Source organism: Ambystoma mexicanum, chromosome 3p (assembly GCF_040938575.1).
Source record: "Ambystoma mexicanum isolate Mex_15411 chromosome 3p, UKY_AmexF1_1, whole genome shotgun sequence".
NCBI lineage: Eukaryota > Metazoa > Chordata > Amphibia > Caudata > Ambystomatidae > Ambystoma > Ambystoma mexicanum.
The window spans coordinates 5045110-5071289 of record NC_090925.1 but is presented as its reverse complement, the minus strand read 5'-3'; the positions used below and the strand labels follow the sequence as shown (position 1 = coordinate 5071289).

The window sequence follows — 26180 nt, the reverse complement described above, 5'->3', positions numbered from 1 at the left end:
TCATAATTATTACATGTTTTGCTCCCTTCTGAAGAAGGCTTATATAACTGACTGTTACATAAATTAATAATTGTTTAATCAAGAAACCTTGGGTTTAAGTGTTTATTTGAATAACTGTCACTGTGAAACTCTGTGTTACAACATTACTGCTCACGTTGACCCCTCTTGAGATAAGCCTGGCTGCTCAGTACAGATTTATACCAAAGGTTGGGTTCCTATTGCCAGGAAGCCAAGTTTGCTGTAGTCTTCCAAAGGATACTGCACACAATCTTGCTTAACAGTTTCGATTTGGAATTTTCTTAGGTGGTTCGCAAATCAGTTTTTTGGATGTCTACAGTGAGATAGTACATTCGATTTTACAGTGGTCAGACCAGATTTGGTGTTAAAATTGCATATATCGATATTTCGAGTTGCCACCCAATCTAAGATGTGGCCTCCAGAATGAGTTGTTAGTGGTTGTACAGGCCTCAACAGAGGGTTGTGCAGAAACCGCTTTACCAATGTATGAGGAAGGGGGTTGTGAACTGGGATTCCAGCACAAAGACCTGAGTGCTTTGCCTAACTGCAGAAGGCACCTTTCTAGACTTGCCCCTTTAAAGGATAGTTCCGGGACTTTTTTTTTATTGTCCCTACGGTTCGGCCATGTGTTTTTAAGCATAAATCGGTAGATCGTAGAAAACTTTCCTATGGACCTTACCCGACTTTTCATCCATTAACGCACTCGAAATCAGCCGCCATTTTCTGATAATCCTATCATTTCCCCCCATCGACCTGGCTCACCTGCTTTTGCGGCACTAAATCAAATCCCCCGCCCCTGAAACAGACTTTATCAAAACATTCATATTCCCCGCCTCTATCCGTGACGTGACTGTGCTGCGTAGGCAAACGCGCCCAGGCGTCTTCTACGCGACTCCACACAGAACCCGGAAACCAACACAGATCAGCTCACAACACAGCGCGCCACAATTCGGAATATGAAACTGTACTTTTAAATCAAACCGCAAGATTGTAAATTTGGTAAAGTACATTTATTGGACATCAAATGTTTAGAGAATATTCAGCGATTTGCATTTTTCTTTGCTCTCGATCCAAAATAGTTCGTCTTGAGGCAAGCGATGTTCATGTGCAGTACACAGGGTGTTGGTTTACGATAAAATAAGCTCTTCGGTCGCACTGATAATCGCATGGCTGTTCCAACAACGAGGCACTAGGCCACCACAACGGTCTGTATGTTGCATCTAGCCGTTAGTACCGCGTAAGGGCATACTTGTACTTGGCGATCGTCTCATAAAATGGTCAGGGTGGTAACGTTGTTCACGCGGAGAAGCAACTGGCGGTTGAAAAAGCCATCCGCCGGTGTCTGGTACTCGTGACACATACAATAATGAAGGATGTACCTGTTTTAAAAACATAAAAAATGAAATTAGTCTCACCATCAGATCTTTATAAAAATTATTCATTTTATATATTAGGTCGGGAAATTATTTCATAGCTAGGACAGTGCAACTGGGTATTATACGTCAAGGGGGGGCTGTAGGATACTGAGACAGTCCCCCAGTGCAGGGGTTGACAGGGAGGCAGTGCAGGTGGAGAGTGGAAGGGCCCAGGACCGAGGTCGCAGACAGTGGACCAGTTGTAGCAGGGGAGAGGGAGAGAGAAAGCAGAAGCAAAGAGGAAGGTTTTGAGGTGCTTTCGTAAAAGGAGATGGTTCTCCTCAAGATAGTGCGCGGTACAAAACAATATGCCACATAGAACGAACAAGTACAACTTAACCCGTCTTTAAAGCTACTGTATAGTAATTAAATTGCGGTATAAACTCATCTAAAGAGTTACTTACATTATATTTGCATTTTCCATTGTGTCTGTGCGTAGGGCAGCCCCGAAATACCACTCCTTCTATGCCGACGTTATTTCTTCTAATGAAAGAACATTAAATGGCTTTCGTTTCTGAAATTATATTCATTATCGTTTCTTACGTTATTGCCCCACACCCCCAAAAAGAAGTCTTTCGGGATGGTCCCGGCCTGTCAAGGTCAAATAACAATAGAACCTTATACTGAGTCGTGGGCCATTCCGGCACCCGAGCAAAAAATCTGTCCGTGGCTATCAGGTCGATCACCATTCCCCGCGATTGTAGTTCTTGCAATGATGCTACAAAGCCAACTTTCTCCATGGCCACTGAGGATGTACTTTGTGACACCTGCACGACCACCGAACTCACAATTTTCTTACTTTCCATGTCCTGAAAGTGGTAGGTGCAGTACTTGGCTGAAAATCCTGGGCTGTCGCACTGTCCATCACCGGCTAGCCTGAACCGTTTGCCCGCGAATGTACTATCAATAGACATTTTTTCCATTCTCCAAGCTTCGCTAATGGCTGGAAATAGATAATCGGTTTGGTATTTGTAGAACTGAATTTTCGCAATGAAATGGATTCCCACAAACTGAAAGAAAGACTCTAACTTTTTAAAACTTGAACCACTAAAAAGTGCAGCCGCTGCACAAAGTAGATTGCCTGCTGGCAGTTGCCCCAGCATGGGTTGTGCAGACCATGAGAAAGGATGATATTTTGTACAGGTGGCATGTATTTTAAGGTTAGTGCCTCGAATTGCACGAGTCACATTAATCAATGGCTCCCCACATACTTCCCCACCAACCGAATGCCCACATTTCATCCGAATAATAATATCAATCAAACAACTATCGAATACAATGAATTTGGCCTCTTTCCTTATACTGTCACTCTGCATCCCAGCTGGTTCGGCCTGTAACGTTGAGGACATGTCACTCACATGAAAGGTAGAATCTCTGATATCGTCTTCCGCTATGTTCAGTGATATTGATGGTGTTTCATTGTCGTCCACTTCATTCTCTTCCATTGCAACATCTGTTCCTTCTCCGGCGATGGGTAAATAAAACAATTTCTTCAACTTTCTCGCGGTCTTAGTTTTTGCGGGTGTGGATTCTGTGAATTGATCTCCGACTGCATCCGAACTACCAGGAGGACATTCACTATCGATGGCTGGATGTGGTATAGCTCCGTTGTCAATCACTTCATATTCTTCCCATTGGCACGATGCATCTCCAGTCTCAAGTCCCTGCCAAAAGGTTTGACAAGCAACATCTCTCGTTCGCTTCACTGTCTGTGTAGATCTAGTTCGTACACCCACTCGCAACTAGAGGACAGATTGGAAAAGGGATGTTCAGTTTAAACACAACTTACAGTTTGAACTATTAACAGTGAAAAACAACATAATATAGTGACCAGGACACTAACCTTCTGTTGCTTTCTTTTCTTTGAAACTTTCTTGCCTCGAACTTCAACATCAGGACGCTGTTGCTCCGACTCGTGTGTGCATGTCTCCACTTCCTCTTGCGCTGCAACGACTATATTTTCATGATAAGCACATCCATCACGCACTGACGCTCCATCGACTCCATGAAACATAGAACTTTCATTAGTATGTATAATAATATTGAAAACACAAAATGTACTTGGGGACCAATACCCACGTACATCTCAATAGCAAAACACGAATGAACGCTTTGTGTAGAACATTCAAACGACAATTATTCACGCATTGTTGATCTAGTTAGATGGAACTGTCAAGATCCATACCTCGGGCTCCTCATAGACTTCCATTGATGATATTATTGAAGATGATGCTTCAGTAACTCCCTGAAACACAGTAATTGCATTAGTATGGTTTTCTATTTTGTTAAAAAGAACATAAACATTGTGCAGGCGTCAACGGCTCATCTAAATAGACCTGCACAAATGATCAGTTGTCTAAAATAAATAATGGATATGTAAATATGATTCCATTTGCTCGATCGTTGGAAGTGTCACCACCCAGAGATCTGCATCAACTACGAGGGGTGATGTTCTTGTAGAAGAAGCTCCGTCATCTCCCTGAAACATAGTACTTGCGTTAATAAAGAAGGAAGTATAGCGGATGTAATCACGTCATATGATTTCGCTTGATCGAACTGTCAGTATCCATACCTCGAAATGCATAAGAACATCAAGGGACGATGTAACTACGGTGCACACTTCTGCAAGCTGTTGCGCCGACCCGTAACTGCATGCTCCCCCTTCTTCTTGGACTAATGCTCCATCGACTCCCTGAAACATAGGACTTTCATTAGTAATGAACACAATATTGAAAAAAGAAGAAACATAGGAGGGCGACGACAGAAGGACATATCAATGGCTAAAAACGAAAGAAACATTGTGTGTAACAATCACGCTACAAGAATGCAAGATCTGATGATCTCCATCGATGGAATTGTCCGGAAACGTACCTCGAGCATCTGAGTGACATCAACGGTTGTCGTCAATACGTTGGACTCCTCAGCATCTCCCTGAAAGACAGTACTTGCATTATTTTGGATAACAATAATTATAACTGAAAACAAAGACTAGAGGACGAGTACAAGGGTGTACCATTAGGTAAAATAATTACACTATAAATTAAAACTATTGATTTACATGCCTAAAACAAGTCAGTGGCAGAATAGCCAAGTAAGATTACCCGATAGGCGCTTGAAGTGGCTGATGACTGCAATAACGACACGGATGGAGAATCTTCCGCTTTCATATTGAGTGGATACATAAATGGGGAAATTATTGTTAGCTAATGCTACACACTACCGCAAGGCCGAGAGATAAATACGTAAACTTGACTCACCAGTGGAGGGGTGTGGACAAATAGAGTGGGAATAGCGGTTGAGAGCAATTTTCGCCTCACTCGCGGTGTGTTCTTCTTTATTAGCAGTGATGTGGAGTACATGTCTGAGCTAAAGTGCCTGCTGCAGATGCGGTATCGATCACCCCTCTTGTCCGCAAAGACTTCTAGGACTCTACTTTCAAGCTCAGACGGTGGATATCCGCAATATCGGACCAATTCTCTTATCTGATCTATTGTCTTAGGGAAAACATGCATTATAGTACCTTCAGATTTATTATGGGTCTTCGAAGGGCAACCGCCAATGGAACAGGCAGGCATTGTGGAAAGTTCTGAAAAGTAAAGATCAACAATTCTCTATGAATACCAATGTGTTAAAAAATTAAATGACACATAAAAGGTTCAATGCAAGGTTCGTTTTGGTTCTTGGAACTATACACGTTATTCACATGCGGATAAGTATTTGAATAACTTTAAAAAAATAGAAAAATAATTTGACTAAATTCAGAACTTGTGACTAGTTCCTTGCATGTACTGTCTTGAACGAAAAGAAATTGGACGCAAAATGATTATGGTACATAGCCTTACCTTGACGAACAAACAGTTAGATGCAGGGATCAGAGTAGTTTCTTGTCGTAGAACAGGGAGCAGTTCACAGGTTGCAAACTGACGAGTTTCCTCGAAGTGGTCACGGAAGTTCACAGAGACGAAGAGCAGATAACCAGCACCTTCACGGGTTGACTAGCAAAGCGCAAAGAAGTTCTCATTAGAAATATGAAGTGGGTTATAAAGAATTCGAAACAGGGGTGTGTTTGTGAATGAATGACGTGTATATGTCGTGGCATTATGCGGTTTGCAGGGGGGCGTCCAGCGTGAGGGGGGATGCTTGGCAGGAGACACGGGGTCTGGAGGTAGACATGGGAACAACAACCATTGCTCTATAGACCACTTTGAAGTGTACATGGTCTTTGGCACCTCTTGGCCTTTATCGCTCCCTGACAGCTCCACTTGCCAGCACAAGTACCCCGGTGCGAACTGCCTTTGATAGGGCGGGGGGGTGGATTGGGGCGGTGGTCGTGCAGACAAGACTCGTTTGCCGCAGGGCCTCACCAAGGAGAGGCCATCTAACTGCATGTAAGAGGCAGGCTGCAGGATCTAGTACATGGAAGGCAGGGGGGTGAGTTTATAAATACCTCACCCTCCCAGGAGAATATATGGGTGCAGTTCACCCTGGAGACCCTGGATGCCTAGGCAGTTAGTCAGCAGCAGGCTGTCCTGTGGTGGCAAGGCGGCACGGGCCAGAGGGGGTCATCTCTGTGCCCGGTGCCCAAAAGGATGATTTATTATGATCAACTATATTGATTATTTACCTATAACCATGTTTTGTATCAATAAAATCCAACAGCCTTTTATTGCCAACGCTTGAACAAAGTGGTGTGGTAAGTATTTTTGGGGGAGGAGGCAAGGCCGGGAGGCTTGATGCCAACCCGCAAAATAACATATGTATGTCTGCTGCATATGGGTTCAACTGTTATGTGGATTGAAGGTGGGCGGCCAGCGTGAGGGAGGATGCTGGCCGGAGACATGTGGTGTGACAAGACAAGGCACAGGAAGACTATTCAATGGAGACACACTAGATTCATTTAAAAAATCAAAACAACCATTGTTAAAATATATGTTGGGTTTTATTTTAGATCTTAATTTCAATTGAACATAAATAATAAACATTACACATTGTAAAGTTCCGGTTGCAGCACATCCAGGGAAAATCCGCGGTATTGTCCACTGTCGCTGGGGAAATGTTGTCTAATGGCAAGTACCGCACAGGCAGGTATTACTCTCCGAATGCGGTGTCCGAGCCTCCCGTGAAGCCACCAAGTGAAGCAACGATAGGCCACCAGCCTGTACCACCTGTGAAAATGAAAGATGCAAACTGTATTAAAATGACAAAACTTTCTTATCACTGTCGATTCAGGTAAAAAATGTCATTCTGCTTTGAAAAAAATTCGATCTAGAAAATGCACAATATGGAACCAATTTACATGCATTCGAATGATATGTAGATGTAATTTTATATGTGGGAGACGACCATGAAATAGTAGTGGCGTCACTGACATCACAACCAGAGTATACTTACTCGTTACTCGGATTATGCGGACGAACAGTGCCGCGAAGTTCGTGCATAAGCACCATCATCATCCTCAACACGGTCCGTGAGAGGCAGGCTTCCCTGAACTCTGGCAGCTCGGTGATGCATTGCGGACTTGGCTCGCCTTCCGAAATGTAGGCCAAGCACCCGGAATTTTCACGGCAGCAGCAGTTCTCCTCCTCAGTTGGCATTAGCTCGCACCGATTGCACGTGCACCAGGTGGAGACGCCGTCCATGCGACATGGTCCAGGCTCTTCATCCGTTGACTGGTCCTCCCAACTGCCGTCCGAATCCCCATCGTTTTCGCGTGCTTGCCTTTCCAGTAGTTCTTCCTCGGTGTACTCGGGCTCGTACATATACGGCATTATTGTAGCCATTGTGTGGTAAAGAAAGTAAAATAATTTACAGAGATGGTACAGGTGTTCACAAGGCCTAGAAGCGGCGAAGGTAGCTGACCAGAGCACAGAAACGAGTCACAGAATACTCAAAGTAACACAGAGAGAGTAATGGAATCGAAAATCTGCTGCTGTGTGTTGTGAAACGGTGTGCTTATACTTATTGAGGAAAGAGGCGTCCTGCCATTTCCATGGCGACACTTCATTAGCTGAGGCGCAGCGATTGTTGACACGAAACGTGCTTTGGCGTTGGGAAATGGGCGGTACGCGTCTGCTGATGTCAGGCTCAGGGGCGGGGGATTTGATTTAGTGCCGCAAAAGCAGGTGAGCCAGGTCGATGGGGGGAAATGATAGGATTATCAGAAAATGGCGGCTGATTTCGAGTGCGTTAATGGACGAAAAGTCGGGTAAGGTCCATGGGAAAGTTTTCTACGATCTACCGATTTATGCTTAAAAACACATGGCCGAACCGTAGGGACAATAAAAAAAAAAGTCCCGGAACTATCCTTTAAATGTATTTGAATCTCTAACAGGCCGAGCACCACAGCCAGTTTTACAGCAATGCAACTTATTAACATTCTTGTCTTTCTCTGGAGTAACACTTGTTAGTTCTTTCCTTGCAGATGTGACTGATCCTGGAGTCGACCAGCAAGACGGCAAGGAGCGATCTGACTCGCCAGGCTGCGAGGAGACCGATGCAGGCAAGGAGGAGAGCGTGCGAGTCCGACTGCCCACCCGTTCTGACATGATTTGCGGATATGCTTGTTTGAAAGGTTAGACTCTGTGTATTCCCTCCTTCCTCCCCTGCTCTGCACTCTGTATTTCTTCTTGCTGTCGGAGTGTCCTCTCATCCTGACTTTGTGCAATAGCATTTTATCCCTTCATTTGTCATTTTTAGATTCCAAGGTTTTGGTGCAATCAAAGTTATTGTGCCTATGTCCAGTTGTGGGGATCACTGGTAGTCACTGCCTTCACATGGCCTCTGAATAAATTGGAGCGAACTTGCTCTGAGGATATACAGAAACCAACTCTTTCCTGGACCACCTGTTCCTAGTCTGTCTCTCCCCTTGTACGTCTGTCATTCCACTGCTTCTTTGCCTGCATTTTCCACTCGTTATTTTGTTCCCTTTGTTTCCTCTGTTCTCGACTCAGTGATGCTTTAATCTCCACATTGTGTTGCAGGTACAGCAGCTCTGCGCAACACCAAGCGGGGGTCGTGGTACATTGAGGCCTTGACGTCTGTCTTTGCAGAGGAAGCACGACACATGCATGTGGCTGACATGCTGGTGAAGGTCAGTGAACGCATACCTACTGATGTTGCCCCCTGGGTCAAATCCTACAGGTTCTAATAAGGTTCTCAATAGGTCACAGGACAACACACGTATGCTTTCAGGTTTTTCATAAAACATCAAACAAGGAAAGGCAATTTGGCCTTTAAGTCTTGGGTTGGTCCATGTGTGTTGTACCTAGCCTTGAATGGCTTCCCACCTCCCTTACCCAGGCTCCCTACTCCAAGAAGACTTTCTACAAGGTTGGTTCACTAAAGCACCAAAAAACATTTACTCAGTACATAGTCTTCATGGTGCTTGTAGCGGTTTAGATATGCATGCACCCACCCAGTCTCCCCAGTGTAAGGCAGAGGGAACAGAAAAGCAGGGTAGTTCTATTCTGCTACACGATAGTCTGACATCACGGAAAGCAATCTTCACAAGGGGCCCCGTACATGTGGTGTCTGGTTACAGTAACAAGAACGCCACTCTCGGAGCCTACCTTTACGCTGGAAGTCAAATTGTAATACTCGAGAGCAACCTCTAGATAGCGGAACATGCTTTGCATGTGATTCTAAAGGGTGTCAATGGTGGGACATTTTGCATCAAGAAGTACGCTGAGACCCTGCCGTCAAAGTTCAAGATGTGGATTAGGGGCTCTACGTAGGGATAGGCCAACTTTAAACAACATCCCACCCAAAGAAATAACAAAACATAGCATGGCCTTCTCCAGTGTTTCTCAATTCCGGAGTCAATGGTTAGGCTTTTGAGCCTCAGTACGTCACTGTCCGAAGTTCCAGATGCTGTTACCTTGCTCCTCTCTAAGGATACGGGCTCCGAGATGTCCTGCGTCTTTCTTCTGCTTCATTGAGCCTAGGCGCTGGCTTTCTTGGGCCCTATACCCAAAGACCAAGCCAGTCCTTGCTGTTCTGCAGGACCCTCTGAGTCCTCTTACTGATGGCGTTGGGGGTCAAAGTACAACGCCCTACTAAACTTTCTCTTGGAATATGTTCTCTCTCCAAACTACTAGTAGTCTCACTGACCTCCACAGAAAAATTCTCTTGCCTATGGCCCGACCCGGCCGTCTGGAACCTCCTTCCTCCATCTGATTAACCTGCTTCCAGCCCACCTCCTCTCAAACAAACTCCCTGATTAAGTTCCAGTCTCCGTCCTCTAGTGCTTTCTTTTCTTTTTTTTCTTCCACCCGTCAACACCTAGCTCTTCCTCCTCATACTTATTGTCTGAAGATGTGTTGTCCCCAATCTCCATTTCACCTACCCCCTTCGCTATCTCCTTACTACCACCATGACCTGTCTTTTCCCCTTGATCTTGCAGCTTCCTTCTCCTCTAGTCTAACCACCTCCTCGACCACATTCTACTTCCTCAGTTACTGTTGCCGCTTTCCAACCCACTCCGGGTCTTGCCTCCTTCTTATGAACTGATTTTCCTCCCTCTTTCTTGTCTCTTGTAGAGGCTTGCTCCTCTCCAGCTCCTCTGCAGCACTTGCCTGTCTGCATTCTCCGAAGTCTCTGCAGCAACATGTCCCCTCGTCCCTGGGTGGAACTAGGGCTGATGGTGTGCAGCTCTAAGCCTAAGGGGTGTGAGGGTCAGGATTGGCTAGGCTCTCTCAGTTCCTGATGGTCAGAATGAGGCTGTGTGCGCTGGCCTAAATTCAAAAGAGCCCTGGTGTGCATGGAGAGGCTGGACAAGCTACTCGTGTTGAGAATATCCTGCTATTCTGATGGGCAAGCAAGCGTGTTAAGGCGCCTGTAGGAGGTTTAGCTTTCCCTCGTGGTTTTCTTTTTCTTCAAGGGCTTTCCTATGGTCTTACTATCTTTTAAAGAATGACAATTCCCTTTCCTTTAGCCATTTGTGTTTTCCGGTTGGAAGAGCTGGGCATTGTCGGGAATATAGTCCATCTGAGGTTGGTTTGGCGAATGATTTTAGTTGCCTGGCCCTGAGACTGGTTTCCGTATCGGCTCCCTGGCTTTAGTGACCTGACTGGGTATTTTGCAAGGCTTCCCATTTTACCGGTCCATAATTGTGACAAATTGCCTTCTGCCCTGCAGGAGTGCTGGGATAACTAGAGGCTAAACCCCCTCCTCAGCCCCCACACCTCTACAAACCAACATTGGCCACAACCATAAAGGTAAAACAGGCAAAGTTAAGAGATATACCTCCTTTGCCTTTTTGTGGTATGTGGACCGAGAAAAAGTTATGCTCTCGAGGGGTGTGAATATGATTCAGTAGCAACCCAAACAGCGAAGCATAACCGTCCATAATCGATCCTCGAAAGACAAGATGCAATACTCCGCGATTACCACTAGATGTCGGACTATATGCACAGCATGTGAATCTAAGCAGATACAATCATCAGAAATGCTATTCCGGTAAGTAATGCATGTCATTTTAATCACTCACACCATATGCAATAATAACTAAATAGAAAACACTACAAAAACCCACCCCAGGAAAGAGGACCGAATCAGCAAAGCTAACAAAATGCAGCAGCGCAAGTAATGAATCTGGGGTGAAAGGCAATTAAAAGCCACAATGTTCTTTAAGTGGAAACACATGTGGAGGGTTGTAAGTGGCCGATAGTTCCTCTGCACGGGTGGTGTGGCTTGACACTGTAAAGCATAACGTTGCTTAATGCTCAGCGAGACAAGCTCGGCTTTGGTGAGGCAGTGGTTCCAGCCTGACCTATTTGGCATTGGCTAAGTGCTCTGGTGCGGGTGGCGCTGCAGGTTGTGGGTGCAGTAGACCAGAGCCGTATTAGCACTGCGCTGCTTTGTGTTGTTGAAGCTGGCTCTTGAGGAGCATCGGAGGACCTCTCTAAATTCTACTCTACCTCTCACTTGTTGCTTTTTGGTCACGTTAAAGACGAGGTATCATTGAAAGTGTTTTTGAGTTGCCACTGATTTAGCAGGAAGCAGAAATAGTAAGGCTGCCGCTTTTGAGTCGGCGACGGGCGACTGCGGCTTGTTTTTGGAGTGGGCGAGGGGCTGGGTATATGTGCCTATTTAATGCTTCAGCTCTTGGCTGAACGGTAGACAGCAACTCTGGGCTATCTGGCACCCTGAGTTGCCTGGACTTGCTTCTGGTGCTTGAGCACCCGCTTTATGCCATCTGTCCATGCACTATGGATCTTCAACAGATTCTGTCTGTTCTATGTGCAAAGCTCTTTTTCTGGATCCTACGAGTCTACGCTTTCGTATGAGACATTGAGCTACCTCTAGTTGTTTTGGATTTCCCCACCTTAGGACACCATATATTTTTTTTAACCTCTTTTTTTGTTGCTTTGTGCATGTGTTCTAGGCTCCTCATCGACTGGAGCTGTTCTATTAATTCTTCAAAGATTCAACATCATCTGAGGCTGTGACTGTGGGCTCTCCACCTTTCAGCTGCCCTGGGACTAATGTATCCTGACTGTCGGCTATCCGTCTTTGAGCTGCCTTGCGACTAATGTAGCATGATTTTGGGCTCTTCACCTTTGAGTTGCTTGGGACTAATGTATCATGACTGTGGACTATCCGCTTTTCAGCTGCCTTGGGACTATGTATCGTGACTGTGGGCTATCCGCCTTTGTGCTGTCTTGGGACTAATGTATTGTGACTGTGGGCTATCCGCCTTTGAGCTGCCTTGGGACTAATGAGCGTGACTTTGGGCTCTTCAGCTTTTTAGCTGCTTGGGACTAATGTATCGTGACTGTGGGCTCTCTGCCTTTGAGCTGCCTTGGGACTAATGTATCGTGACTGTGGGCTCTCCGCCTTTGAGCTGCCTTGGGAATAATGTATCGTGACTGTTTTGGGGATTTATGTTCTTATGAACTGTTTTTAATTGTTGTTTTTTTCTTTGTCTTGCGTCCATCATTCGAACCATAATCAAAATCTGTGGTTCTATCTATTGTTTTGGTTTGTAATATGTGGCATGAGTCTGAGTTGGAGGCTAACCTTGCCCTTCTATCTGCTAAGTTTAAGCTAAGGAATTCTGCAATTAGACATAAATACTTAAATATGACTGCTGCAAATGTTGACACAAATCTCTCTCAGGCTTATAATACTAAAATAACTAATCATTCAAATGATTTATTAACTTTTGCGTCTGCTGGAGAATCCTTGGCGAATATTGCTACTATCCACCCCACTGGTTGGATGTTTGTAGCACTGTTTATCTTCGCTAGCATGGGGTCTGGCATGGATTCACATGCTCATGAAAATTCCCCGTAGCCAGGCCGGGAAGCCTCGGTAAAAGAAAAAACTGTTTCACTTTCACTTACAAACTGTTTTTCTCCTCTAAACCAATGGCTGAACTCTGGGTCATACTGACTGCCCTCTCCCTAAGCCCCTCCTCTGGCAGCCATCTTCAGATTTTTACTGCACGTTCAAGTGTTGGGAGTCCTTGTGTTTCGCTACGAGAGCTTTTCTGCGATTTCAAGTTTTTTTCAGTAAACATTTTTTTTGTCAAATGGAGTCTCTGTGCTCTTTCGTTCTTTTGACCAGCAACCAGGGATCTGTTTGTCAGCCTCTTTCGTCGCCCCTCCAGGGCAAGAATCGTTGGGTTTTCATCGAAGATTCCAGAAGGATCTCGAGCCTACACCGCACGCCGGTCCAGGTCAGAGGAGTAAAAGGACAGAGGTTCTCTCTTCAAGCTCTGCTCCAGCTGCGGATTGAGGACTATTTGTGGAGGACAAACAAACCCAGTGCCTCTATTGCCTCCATCCGGATCACAAGGATTGCAAAATTTACCTGGGATTCACCAAGCGCACCATGAAGGATCGCCACAGCAGATTGACGGCATGGCTGAACGCCAAGGCCTCTACCTCGTGCGGCAAGCAGGGGCATGCCTCACCCAGGACCGGCCAGTCAGAGTAGCGGGCTTCTAAATCCTTCAGGGTCCAAGACCATGCCAAGCACCACAAGCAGTTTCTGTCGGGGTCACCGCACAAGTAGGTCCCGCGATGACCAGGGCACGATCAACATCACCATCTGCCTCCATCACAAGCCATCACTCCAGCAACTCATCAAAGAGGATGTCGGCTATCCCCGGGAAGCTGCGGGAGAAGCCGGAGAAGGTCAAGGCTCTGAGTAAGGTCATAGATATGCCCCCTGAAGGTCCAGGTGGTCCAGGAGAAATGGTCCTCGTTGTCAGGTCGGGGTTCAGGTCGGTGTTATCTCTGGGAGATGTCATGTTTTATGTCTGTTAGGCAACATTCTATGGAGTAGTCTATTTTCTTTGGGTTGGGCCCTTAATTATAAATGCAGAAGAGCGATGTTTCCCCAATCCATCATGGTGGAGATGTGTCCAGCAGATGATTGGCTCAATTGGACAAAGTAACTCCTGATTGGCTGATTTGGAAACATAGGAGGAATTCTGGTTTCCCCAACTGCCTTTCATCTTCCTTCCTCAGGTAGGAAGGTCCTGTGATAAGAAACTCTGAAGGCCAGATTTCAATATTCTGAAGTTCAGTCCGGTAACACGGACTACATGAGAATCCACTACGTGGCACAAGACAGGAAGATTATTTGTTGGGAGTGCTGCGCTCTGTGTGAATAATAAGATTTTGCCTGAAGATTCTGTGAAGGAGCTTAGGAAACAAGTTCTTTTGGAAAGAATATAGCAGTTTAGGTATTTAGTTAGAATTGTAGTAGTTAAATCCATTTCAAGTTAAGGATTTTATGTGACTGAAAATTACCACTGTCTTTATTGGCCGAGGAATCGGTTTCTGCCAGCTTAGTGGTTTCCTTTATCCTGTAAATGCAACTCTTCAGTGCTCATTTTGAGAGAGTCGTCATTTTCAAGTGTTTCCCTTGAAGAGCTCTTGTCGTTTACACTAGCGTTCTAGTCAGTTCAAGAAAAATCCTTCATTAAGGAAATGATCACTGACAAGCTTCAAAGTAAAGAAACTGTTCTCTTAGGGTTACTTATTTAGTGCGTGACCGCGCTCATGAAAGGAATAACAGTAAGTCTTCACCTTCTACAATAACGCGTGTAACAGTATAAAGATTTGCTTCGCGATGTGTTTAAAGAATAGCGTTAAGCCTTTCGTATCCGTGCATGAGCACAAATAATCTGTGTCTGATGGAGAGTAGCATCACTATGCAACATTTACTGAGTGTAGTCTCATGCGCGTCAATCTTTTTCCTTAACGTTGTGCAATGTCAACAATTCAACAGAGCTGCTAATTGGAGTCTGTGGCTTTCTTTAATTTTAAGGCACTTGTGCTCACAAGAATTTCCTAAAATGAACTAAGTGCAAAGTTTCTATAGGAACTACTACAGTACGCCAGAGGCTTGGTATTTGCTTTCTGCATATGCGCCCACTAGAACTTTAAAGAAACTGAACTGAGGGCTATGTTTAAGTAACTTCATTGATTCTGATCTGTGAGTAGTAATTCCCTTAATTTGGCATCTCAACTCTGGAATAAAAAGAAGGGAGACAAGACTTCAGAGTTCACTAAATAAGAAATCAAATTGTTGAATGCCAGTTTAAAATGTTTTTGAAGAACTATTGATCTCATTCAAGCTTTAAACACGAAGAGACACAGTTCCAAAATAAATTTAAACCAGTCAGATTCAGCATGGATATCCTGAGACTTCTTGCTTTAAACCCTTGCTCCAGTAGGGATTCCATCTCAATTGCCTCAAGGCTTTTCGAGGAGGCAAATCGGGTATTAGTTGTTATTGGGTTGGGGAGAAGGACTGAGTAAAGGGCTTAACTAATTCTTTGTTTTCTCATCCTCTACAGATTCTCGAACTTCCTGTTTGAAGACAGAAATCTGTTGGTTATTTTATCCACTTCCCCTTTGCCCCGGTGGTGTTGGGATTCCTGTTGTCTAATCAGTAGTTGACCAAACACTTAGGGAGCACTGTGGGGTTTAGTAGCTCCCGCGGATCAAAAATTTCATAGGATCTGACCCTCGTCAGTCGTGCTGGTGGCGGCCTCCCTCTCGAAGGCAAAAGGGGCTGACCCGGTCCTGTGGACCCCGGCTATGCCCAGAGTGGCCCGTCCTCCCATGCAGGAGGTTTCAGTCAAACCGGTGGAGAAAACGCTGGAGAAAAGCCCAGCCCTGAGCCCTGTTCAGACCCTTCAGGACACAGACAGGGGGAAAGGGGGGGGGGGCAGCGGAAGCCTCTACGGTGCTCCAAGGCACAGATATTTCTTCGGTCGACGAGGACCTGGCGTTTGTTCACACGGTCATGGAGGACTTGGGGAACGGCGATGACGGCAGAAAAGCAGAGGGCGACGACGATGGTGAAATCGTTGTTGGGGAGAAGTCTCATAAATGTGCTAATTGCCTTCACCTTAGAGACCCCCCCAGCAACTTTGAATTTTGAGGACTTGATTTTCTTTACCTGAAAAGAGTGTGAGCCTTTTTTATCCCACTCCTTCATGTATTTTGATGTGTGTCTCACTCTTGTGTTCTTTTATTATGGAGTTTTAGACAACTCCATAGGCATCATCTTTTCATGTTTGTCACACAGTACCCTCAGTACAGTGACGGGGAAGCCTTTTCTGGCTGCCCCAAGTTTTAAATACCTTCTCTGGGATAAACTACTGTTTCCCAGAGAATGTAAAGTTAAATTGACTGAACTAGTCTTTTTAAATTCCTAAACCCAGCATAGAGAGATTCTGTGTGGACTCTAGAGCTCTAAATGCAGTCACTAAGACTGATGCCCATCCTTTACCCAGGACAGATGAGCTGGTGGATACACCTGGTGCAGCCAAGTACCTCAGCACATTTGACCTAACATCAGCCTATTGGCAAATGGCCCTGACAGACCATGCCAAGGAGAAAACTGCATTTTCGACCCCAGAAGGCGTCTACGAGTTTAAGGTAATGCCTTTTGGACTAATAAAATGCCTTTTGGACTTTGCACCTGCTACATTCAAAAGGATGGTTACTCAAGTTCTGAATGGGATGGAGGACTGACATTGCAGTGTTCAGCCCTACTTGTAAAGAACATGTTGACCACTTAGGATATATTTTGTAGGCTCATGAGCAGGCCCATCTGACCATAAAGGCAAGTAAATGTCAAATTGGTCAGAGCAAAGTGGTCTACCTTGGACATGAAGTAGGAGGAGGTGAAATAAGGCCATTGCCTAGTAAAGTACAAGCTGTAGAAGAATGGGCCAACCCTACTACTCAAACCCACATGAGAGCTTAGGTCTTAGGTCTCACTGGTTATTATATGAACTTCATAGAGAACTATGGGTCCATAGCTTCTCCCTTGAATGGGTTCTCCTCACCCAAATTCCCTAAGAAGGTTGGGTGGAATGAGGAGCGCACCAAGGCATTTGAAGGATTTAAAAAAGCCCTTTGTCAAGCTCCAGTCTTAAGAGCTCCTGACTACAGCCAAACCTTCATTGTGCAGACAGATGCCTCCAATACAGGTATAGGTGCAGTTCTGAGTCGGCCGGATGAGAAAGGTAGGGAACATCCCATCTGCTTCATCAGTAGGAAGCTGAAGGAACCGGAAACTAGGAGGGCAACCATAGAACAAGCGTGTTTTGCCATTGTGTGGTCTTTAACAAAGTTTAGGCCATACTTCTATGGATCTACTTTTGTGATTCAGACCGATCACCAACCCTTGAGATGGTTAATGCAGATGAAGGGGAAAAATCCTAAATTTGTTAATATGGTCAATCAGCCTCCAGGGGTTTGATTTTACCATTGAACACATGTCGGGGTGTAATCACCAAAATGCTGATGGTCTCTCTAGAATTTATGACCGACTGAAATGACCGACTGGAGTAAGGAGATTCATCCAGGGGTGGATTAAATCCTCCTGTCCCTGGGGGGGGACGAGTGTTAGGGAGAATTCTCATAAATGTGCTAATTCCCTTTACCTTAGAGACCCCCCCAGCAACTTTACTGGATTTTGAGGACTTGATTTCTTTTTTACCTGGAAAGTGTGTGAGCCTTTTGTTCCCACTCCTTCTTGTATTTTGATGTGTGTTTCACTCTTGTGTTCTTTGATTTTTGAGTTTTAGACAACTCCATAGGCATCATCTTTTCATGTGTGTCACACAACACCCTCAGTGCAGTGACACAGGGAAGCCTTTTCTGGCTGCCCCAAGGTTTAAATACCTTCTCTGGGATAAACTACTGTTTCCCAGAGAATGTAAAGTTAAATTGACTTAACTAGACTTTTTTTAAATTCCTAAACCCAGCACACACTATCTTACAATACAGAGTGCTGGAGGGGTTACTTAGTATCCCCTGTGTCTAGAAACTTGTGTAGCAGTCAAATGCTACCCTTTCCTGTCGAAATGGCTGGTGGCGGTGGTTTTACAATGAACTACCATTATTTCTTTCCGACCGTGAACACAGGTAGCTAAAATGTACGGGAGCCATGTTTTTAAAGATGGCGCCTGAGCCCCCTTTGTTTCAACAGGTCCCGGTCTTCTTTTTTCGCCATTTCTTTTTTGGTAAGGTCCTTCTAGAGTTTCTCTGCGCGCCAAACTAGGTTTGGTCCCCTTGTTTCTGTGCCTTTGGCGGGCTTCAGGAATGAAGACCGCCTCTGGCGCCCGAGTGTCTGGGGTGGGCAAGAAGTGAGGGAGGTGCCCGAAACTCCCTGTGCTTAGTCTCCTAGGAGACCTAAATGCACTCTGGCGTGATTGGCTGGCTGACTGTCCGGCAAGTACAGCTACCCTGCTGGGTGAGTTGCAGCTAGGCTGGAACTGTTTAAAAGGTGAGTGTCTTGGCTTGGAAGGCAGAGTCGACCACTGGAACGAAAGAACCAAAGACGAGCAGGAAGAGGAACTCATGGACCGTTGGTTTGCCTGGTGAAGTCCTGCTGCAGGTCCGAATCGCCAAGTTCATCTCGACAGAGAATCCCTTCAAGGATGACTTCTCCCTTTTGAGTTGGTAGTACCAATCAACTCGTAAGCCACCTGGACACCATTCTCGGAGCTGGTTGTATTTTCCTCAGAGTGCTGCTGGAAACCGAATAGCCAGGAAGAAGGACACCAGTTTGTGCGCTTTAAGACAGGTACCGGAATCGAAGATTTGCCAGTTTGCGACCAGTCCCCGTGCAGCACACGAGTCCCCTGATGTCCTCCCTCTTGTCTCCATGACTGAGGCACAGGAACAGCGAGATCTGCAGGAACAGAAGTCTTCAGCTGCATCTTTTTCTTCAATACAAGGTACTGTGAAAACCCGACCGAGAGAACTTACCTCTCACTGTGAAAGTGCGTACAACTTTGGCAACTTGCAGGCCTAGTCAGCTTGTGACCCGACATATGAACCTTTCTTCCGTGAACAACTTCCGAGAACTGTGGCAAAGACTTTTCCGTTTAAATACCAGAACCGTTCTTACCTATACAAGACACTAGTCCATTGACTTTGACCTACCTATTGCATTGAATCAACTCGTCTGGTGAACTCGAACTATTTGCACTGTTTAAGAGTAACTCCATTATTTGTTTATTAATTAAGCCTTTTTGCTCCTATTTCAAATGCTCTGAAAGCCATTTTGCTCCTACTTCAAAGTAGTTTAAATGTCTCAGAACCTGATAGTGTAAAGTACTGTAGTATAGTTCCGTGTGATATTGATTGTGTAAATAAATTGAGAAGTGTTTTACCAAGAAACATTGAGTATAAGTATCTATCTGAATACTTATAATTATAGACCTCTGTGTAACACCCTTACAAGCTCACATTCCCTCTTGAGATAAGCCTGGCTGCTAAGCTCGCTACCAAAAATTGTGTGGTACAGACTTATACCAAAGGTTGGTTTTGCTTACACCTGTAGTCCTAGTTGTGTAGTGGTCCCAGAGGGTACTGCATACAAACTTTGCCTAACAATCGTCACGGGGGGGTGCAGCCAGCGGCAATGATGACGTAGGCTTTAGGCCCTGCAAGCCCAATCCCTCGCCACCTCCTAGAGACATATCACTTGCCATCCTGTCCACTCTCCACAGGTTGGTGTCGGATATACAGGGGAGTATGCCAACGGCACCCCCAGCACCGTTGGCACTGGGCCCATCGCTGGCAAAGAAGCGGGAGCGGCACCCCACGCCGCTTCACATACCCTCCCCCCACTAGGGATACAGGGACGGATACAGCGACGACCGATATGGTCGACAGCGGCGTGTCCCTGCCACCGAGAACGTCTCCACTGGACAAAGTGGGATCCTTCCACTCCATGGTCGCCCGCCCGTTGGAGCTCTTCCAGCTGTCGCCAGAAGAGACCAAAAAGGAAGGGTACCTGTACCAGCGCCGAGAGCTAAAAGGAAGACCATTCTGGCAGTGCCTCTCCTGGACAACGTTTTGGATGAGGGCCTGGCGCTGATGAAGAATCCCGCCTCCGGCCCGGCGAAAAGGGACCGTCTGGAGAAGTACTGGGTGTTGGAGTCCGCACCCAAGTGCCTGCAATCACATCCTTCCCCGGACTCAGTCGTCTCGGCAGCTGCGAGGAAGAAGCCCTCCAATCCATTGTGATCCACCTCCGTTCCCCCGGACATCGAGGGCAAGAAGTTGACGCAATGGGCCAAAAGGTGATATACTCGGCAGCAACGACAGTCGAGGCGGAAAATGCTCTTACGATCCTGGCCAGGTACGACAGGGAACTGTGATACAAGATGGCCCCATTGCTGGAATTCCTCCCTGACGACAAGCGGGACGAGTCGCTGCCGATCCTCCAGGAGGGTAAGGTGGCATCGGACCATGCCATCACCGTGGCGCTGGACATCGTGGACACTGGGTTCTGCCAGATGGGGAATGATGTCTGTCTAGGTCGTCGTGGCTGGTTGAAGGACACCAACTTTTGGCAGGAAGTTCAGACGAGAGTCCTGGACAAGCCGTTTGACAGGGACAATCTTTGGGAAGGCCGTCGACGAATCGTTGCAGGCCATGAAGACCGACACAGATAGCCTGGGCCCTAGAAATGCTGCAGCAACATCGGCCTTCCTTTCGTGCCTCAGGAGGCAAATCTGGAAGATCGTCAAAGAGTTTCAGCTTTGATCGTCCTTGTACCTTGAACCCTCCCGCTCCATGACCCAGGAGCCTTACAGGAGTCGTTCCAAGGCTTTCGGTGGTGGCTGCCGTCGTCGCTCCCAAGGCGGCACACAGGCACCGAAGCAGGACTGGACTGGCTAGGACGTCGGGCCTCCACCCAGGCACCCTGGTGGGAGGCTGGCGGGCTTTGTCAGCTAGTGGAAGAAGATCTCCACAGAGAGATGGGTGCTGGACGCTCTCGCCCACGGACACACTCTAGAATTCCAGCACAAGTTTCAGCTGATACCACAAGTGGCCCGGCAGGAGCAGCACATCCCTCAGCTCCTGCAGGAGGTACGGGCCATGCTAAGAGAAGGGGCGATGGAGCGCGTTCCAAAGTGACAACATGGCGCCAGAGTTTACCCCAGATACTTCTTAGTAAAAAAGAAGACCAGGGGCTGGAGGCCCATTCTTGACCTGCGGCGACTAAACAAGTTCCTCAAGTCCCAGAAATTCAGCATGGTCACGTTCCAACGCGTGCTCAGCCAACTGGAGGAAGGGGACTTCCTAACGTCGCTGGATCTGGAGGACGCTTACTTCCACGTTCCCATTCACGAGAAGCATCGGCAGTTACTGCGCATCGTCGTACAGGGAAAGAATTACCAATTCAAGGCCCTTCCCTTCGGACTGAAGTCGGCACCCAGGGTATTTACCAAGTGCCTGGCACCAGTGGCGGGCCATCTACATCTGCAAGTGATAGGTGTGTAACCATACATCGCCGACTGGCTCATCCGGGCCAAGTCAACGGAAATCATCGTTGACCACACAGACAGGTCCGTCCGGCTGCTGACAGCTCTGGGATTCTCTGAATTATCCGAAGTCCTGCTTGATTCCATCGCAGGAAGCTCTGTTCCTGGGGGCCAGGCTGAACACGGTCTCCTGCCTGGCGCCCCCTCAGAAGAAAGGATCGCTGGCATTTTGGGCAAAGTTCGACGGCTATTGGTACTGAAAATCGCCACAGTGCGAGCAATCAAGTCATTGTTAGGCATGATGTTGTCGTGTTGCTACCTGATCAGGCTCTGCAGGTTGCAGATGCGACCCCTCCATTCCTGGACGCCCGGTGGATCCAGGTGTCCAGAAGCTTCATGTATAGTATTGTTCTTGACGAGGAGTTCCGATGAAGCAATAAGGTGTTGCGGCGTGCGCTCCAAAATCGCCGGGGGCACATACTTCTGGAGCCCCTTCGTACCAGGAGACGGTGACCACAGACGCTTCCCTGGAGGGCTGGGCAGCCCACACCGGATGTCTCCACGCCAGAGGTCTGTGGCTACCGGAGGAGAGGGATCTTCACATAAATGTCCTGGAACTGTGTGCAGTGTTCTGGGCCCTCAAGACATTCCTTCTGTCCCTCAAGGGCAAAGTAGTGAGGGTCTTCACAGACAATACCACCACGATGTTCTACATCAGGAGGCACCAGATCCCCAGCGTTCTCCAGAGGCGCAGGACTTGTGGCACTGTGCCATCGCCCAAGGGATGTTTCTCATTCCGTTTCCCCTGGCAGGAATCAAGAACACAGTCGCTGACTCTCTCAACAAGGAGATGCGCTCTTGCCACGAGTGGGAGCTTCGGTAGGATCAAGTGGACAACATATTTCTCAGGTGGTGCAAACCCCAGATCGATCTGTTTGCGACGAACACCAAGTGCCAGAGGTTCGCCAGCAGGTTCCACCAGCCAGGGAGTATGGGGGACGCGTTCTCCTTCCTGTGGGCAGGCCTGTTCGTGTACACGTTCCCGCCATTGCCTTTGCTACTACGAGTCATCAGTCAACTCAAATGGTACCAGTGCAGGATGATCCTCGTCGCCCCAGCGTGGCCGAGGCAAATTTGATACCTGGATCTTCTCAGCCTGTCAACATCCCCTCCATTCAAGCTGCCAGTGGTCGCGGATCTGCTTGCCAGAGAAGGAGGCGCAATCGTGCACCACGATGCAGGATCGCTGAACCTGAAGGACTGGCTCCTGCAGCCTTAGTTTGGTGGGTACGAGCTACCGGCGGACTGCAGGGAGGTCCCTGCCAAGGCAGGGGCATTGTCGAAAGTGCTACGGGCACAAGTAGAAACATTTCGCGACTTTGTGCCGGTCCCAGAAGATCAACCCTCTAGGGCCACGGCCCCTTAGATCCTCCATCAAAGTGCATCTAGCGGCTATCTCCCGCTACACCAGGTCTCCGGGACGGTCTTCTCTTTGGTGACACCGTCTAGTCAAGGAGTTCCTCAAAGGGCTGTTGATCGTTTCCGCCGGTGAATGCGCTTGCCCCGGCGTGGGAGCTGTGCGTGGTGCTGACGAGGCTCATGAGGGCCCTCTTCGAGCCCCTGCATCTATCTCCTCTTAAGTTCCCTTCGTGGAAGACCGCTTTTCTCCTGCCCATCACCTCTGCCAGGGTAGGTGAAATCCAGGCCCTGTCCTGCAAGCGGCCTTATCTGACTTTCCATGAGACAAGGGGGTGCTGCGGACGCACCCCTGCTTCATGCCAAAGGTCAGTCGGAATGCCACCTCACCGAACCTTTGGTGTTGACTGTGTTTTTTCCAACGCCTTTGTCGCTGGCTGAAAGGACTTTGCACTTGCTGGATGTGGCTCGTGCCCTTAAGTTCTATGTGGCATGCACAAAGTTTCGGGAAGCCGTCTCAACTATTCGTGAACTTTGGTCCTGTGAACGTTGGGGAAAGCTTTGTCCAAGGCTTCCATTTCCAGGTGGCTCTCCGGCTGTATCACTGACTGTCACTGGTTGGTAAACTGACTGCTGCCCGGCCGTCCGAGAGCCCATTCCACCAGAGCGATCGCTGCGATGATGGCGTTCCTGTATGGTGTGCCCCTGCTGGCCATCTGCAGGGCTGCTAATTGGAGGTCGACGTACACCTTCACAAGATTCTATTCTACTCTGTTGAGAGGGATTCAAGGGAGGAGTGAAGGGTCACCCAAGCAGTGCTGCGCAACCTGTTCGCTTGAAGGTGAGCCTGGTCCGGAGGTAAGAGATGCTTATGTTGAGCCTTGCCACCTCCTGTGGTTGTGCATGTGTGTACTGCTATGTATTCTTTATTCATCTATGTATTCTTTATTCATGAGCATGTGAATCCATGCCAGACCCAATGCTGGAGAAGGAACAAGTTACTTACCTGTAACTTTTGTTCTCCGCCATGAGTCTGTCATGGATTCACATGCAAACCCACCCTCCTTCCCCTCTGCGACTCTTCTTGGTCATACTGCCACTTTACGTGCTACCAAATTGAAGATGGCTGCCGGAGGAGGGGCTTAGGGAGAGGGCAGTCATTGGCTGGGGGCAGTATGATCCAGAGATCAGTGATTGGTTTAGAGGGGAAAGACCGTTTGTAAGTAAGTGATTTTACTGATGACTGGGAATATTCATGAGCATGTGAATTCATGCAATATATTGAAGAAAATAATATTTTCCACCATTGTCGGTGAGGATTTCATCCTGGACATGGTACAGAGCCATCTATGCTTGAACTTCAGTCACAGATGTTGTACATCATTGACAAGGGAGGGATGGCATTCCTAGAGACAAAGGGCAGGGGAGTGCCTGGAACCCATAGCACCCATGGGTGACCATTTTGTCAAAATGACCCGGTCTTCTTTTTTCACCATTTTCTGTTCGTGAGGTCTTTCTTGGGTTTTAATTTGCGTGTTGAGCCAGTTTTGAGCCCTTTATGCGTTTTGCATTTGGCAGGCTTCAGCCCGCCCGGGCTCCAGTGTGCCTGGAAAGGCAGGAAGTGAGGGAGGGTCCCGAAACTTCCCTGTCCTTTGTCTCTAGGTGTGCCTGAGTGTAACCAGTTCCGATTGGCTGGCTGGCTGCCCAAGAGGACAGCCACCCTGCTGGGTGATTGACATCCTACGGCTGTGAATGAATGAAACTTGTTTAAAAGGTAAGGTTTTTTGGACTAGGGGCAGAGTCGACTACTGGAGGACAACATCCAACGATGAAGACGAGAAGAGACGCCAGCAGCACCCTCCTGGACCGCAAAGTGCCTGCTGAAGCCCTGCAGCCGTGCTGACTCCGTTTACATTTCGACTGGGAAGACCCCTTATTGGATGAATTTGTCCGTTGGGCTGGAGGGTCCAACTAGCCTTGATTCATTTTGGCACAATCCCCGACTTGCTGTGACTTTCCAAGACTGCAGAATCCCAATGCCCGGGGATCCATCCCAGACCATCTAGTGCATGGTCTTCGGAAGTGTGAATCCGGCCAAAACTTCGTGGGACCCTATAGACGCAGGAAATCTTCATCCAGAGTCCCTCACCAGAGTCCAGGACCGAGGGATTAAGTAACTTTTAACCAGAGATGTTCGTTCTTCTTTGGCGCTGAGAAAAAGGCAGCTGAATCGAGGAGAATCTATTGCTGCCGAGAGCCTCTTTCTCGAGTGCTGCCGCAGAAGCCCACCATACGTCGTCCCGTTCGTCACCACGACCAAGGACCAGGAACAAGGGTCTGCTACACTGAAACAGGAAGGCATCAAGCTGGAACAAATTCTTCAGTTGACAGGTACTCTGGGGCTTGGGGTACAGCTACCATTTACCATTTGTGGTGCTTCCTAGCTTGGGGAGTGCTATTTTAATCCCTTTTGAGTTGACCTCAACTCCCCTGAAGTGGCTTTCCAGCTTGTGCTTCTTCAAGGTGACTCCTCTTGAGCTGCTGTGATTTTCTATTTGAACTACTGACTATTTTAAAACATTTTCTAAGAAGAGTGCATTAGAACATTGAACTGACCCATTGACTTTGGCTGTCCTGGCTCCCTAAAGGCCCCCTTCTGATCGTATTGGCGTTGGCAGTGCTTGTTCGCTTACAGGTTTTAATTGTTGAACACTATTATTGCTGGGATAAAAGACTGAATACATCGCTCTCGGAGAATCTTAACTGTTTTTCAAAGTACAACGTATGTTTTGATCCAACTATAACCTTTCCCTCCTTATAACTCAATATTGCAAAGGTAATTACGAATAAGTATTATTATTGACCTTCAACGACGTCACTCAATGTGCTGGAATATGTAGAACATATGAAATGTTAATCGTCTGCTTTATTGACCTTGTTGAAATTGAATCCTAACTTTGGGATTAATGTTATATTAGTTGCTGCTTTTTAAAGATTGTTTAAATATCCTTGTGTGTGTATAAATACCAATGTATACTATAACTGTAAGTGTTTACTTGGATACCTGTATTTACTGGTTTCATTGTACAGCTCACATGACCCCTCTTAAAATGAGCCTGGCTGCTCAGTCACACTACAAACTTGTGTAGTACAGGCCTATATTAAAAGGTGGTTTACCTTATACCAAGAGATATGTCTTGTAAAGTCCCACACCAGTTGGCCTCTAGAAAGTCTTACCTAACATCTGCGCATCAGTGACGAGGAACAGAATGGAGCCTTGTAAAATTCTGCAGGTTCCAGGACTGCATTGGGATCTGATGGGGTCCATCTGGATGAGTTGCTCTTTTTTGGAGAGCTAGAAGGCTACCTCTGCAGGACCTTTAAGCCAAAGCACATAAACTTCTCAGGGCTGTTGAAACCTGCAAATAGATCGAGTAGGACAAGTCGGCAGGTCCCCCAGGTCCAAGAAGTGTCGATCATCATTGACGACTTGGATGGTGGTGGTCTCTGTGCTGCATCATCGATTATTCTGCTGAGAGATTCTTTCAGGCAACTGGATGGCGATGGTCTTCTCA

The 26180-nt window shown here is 47.1% G+C and overlaps 1 protein-coding gene across 1 annotated transcript in view; it reads left to right on the top strand.

The window, feature by feature from the left end:
• Positions 1-26180, top strand: part of CASP2 (caspase 2) — a 149821-nt gene that overhangs the window by 91351 nt on the left and 32290 nt on the right. Inside the window, exons 9-10 of the mRNA XM_069650303.1 lie at positions 7855-8004; positions 8414-8523. Coding sequence (XP_069506404.1) covers positions 7855-8004; positions 8414-8523 — 260 coding nt within the window. The remainder of the gene's footprint in view (positions 1-7854; positions 8005-8413; positions 8524-26180) is intronic.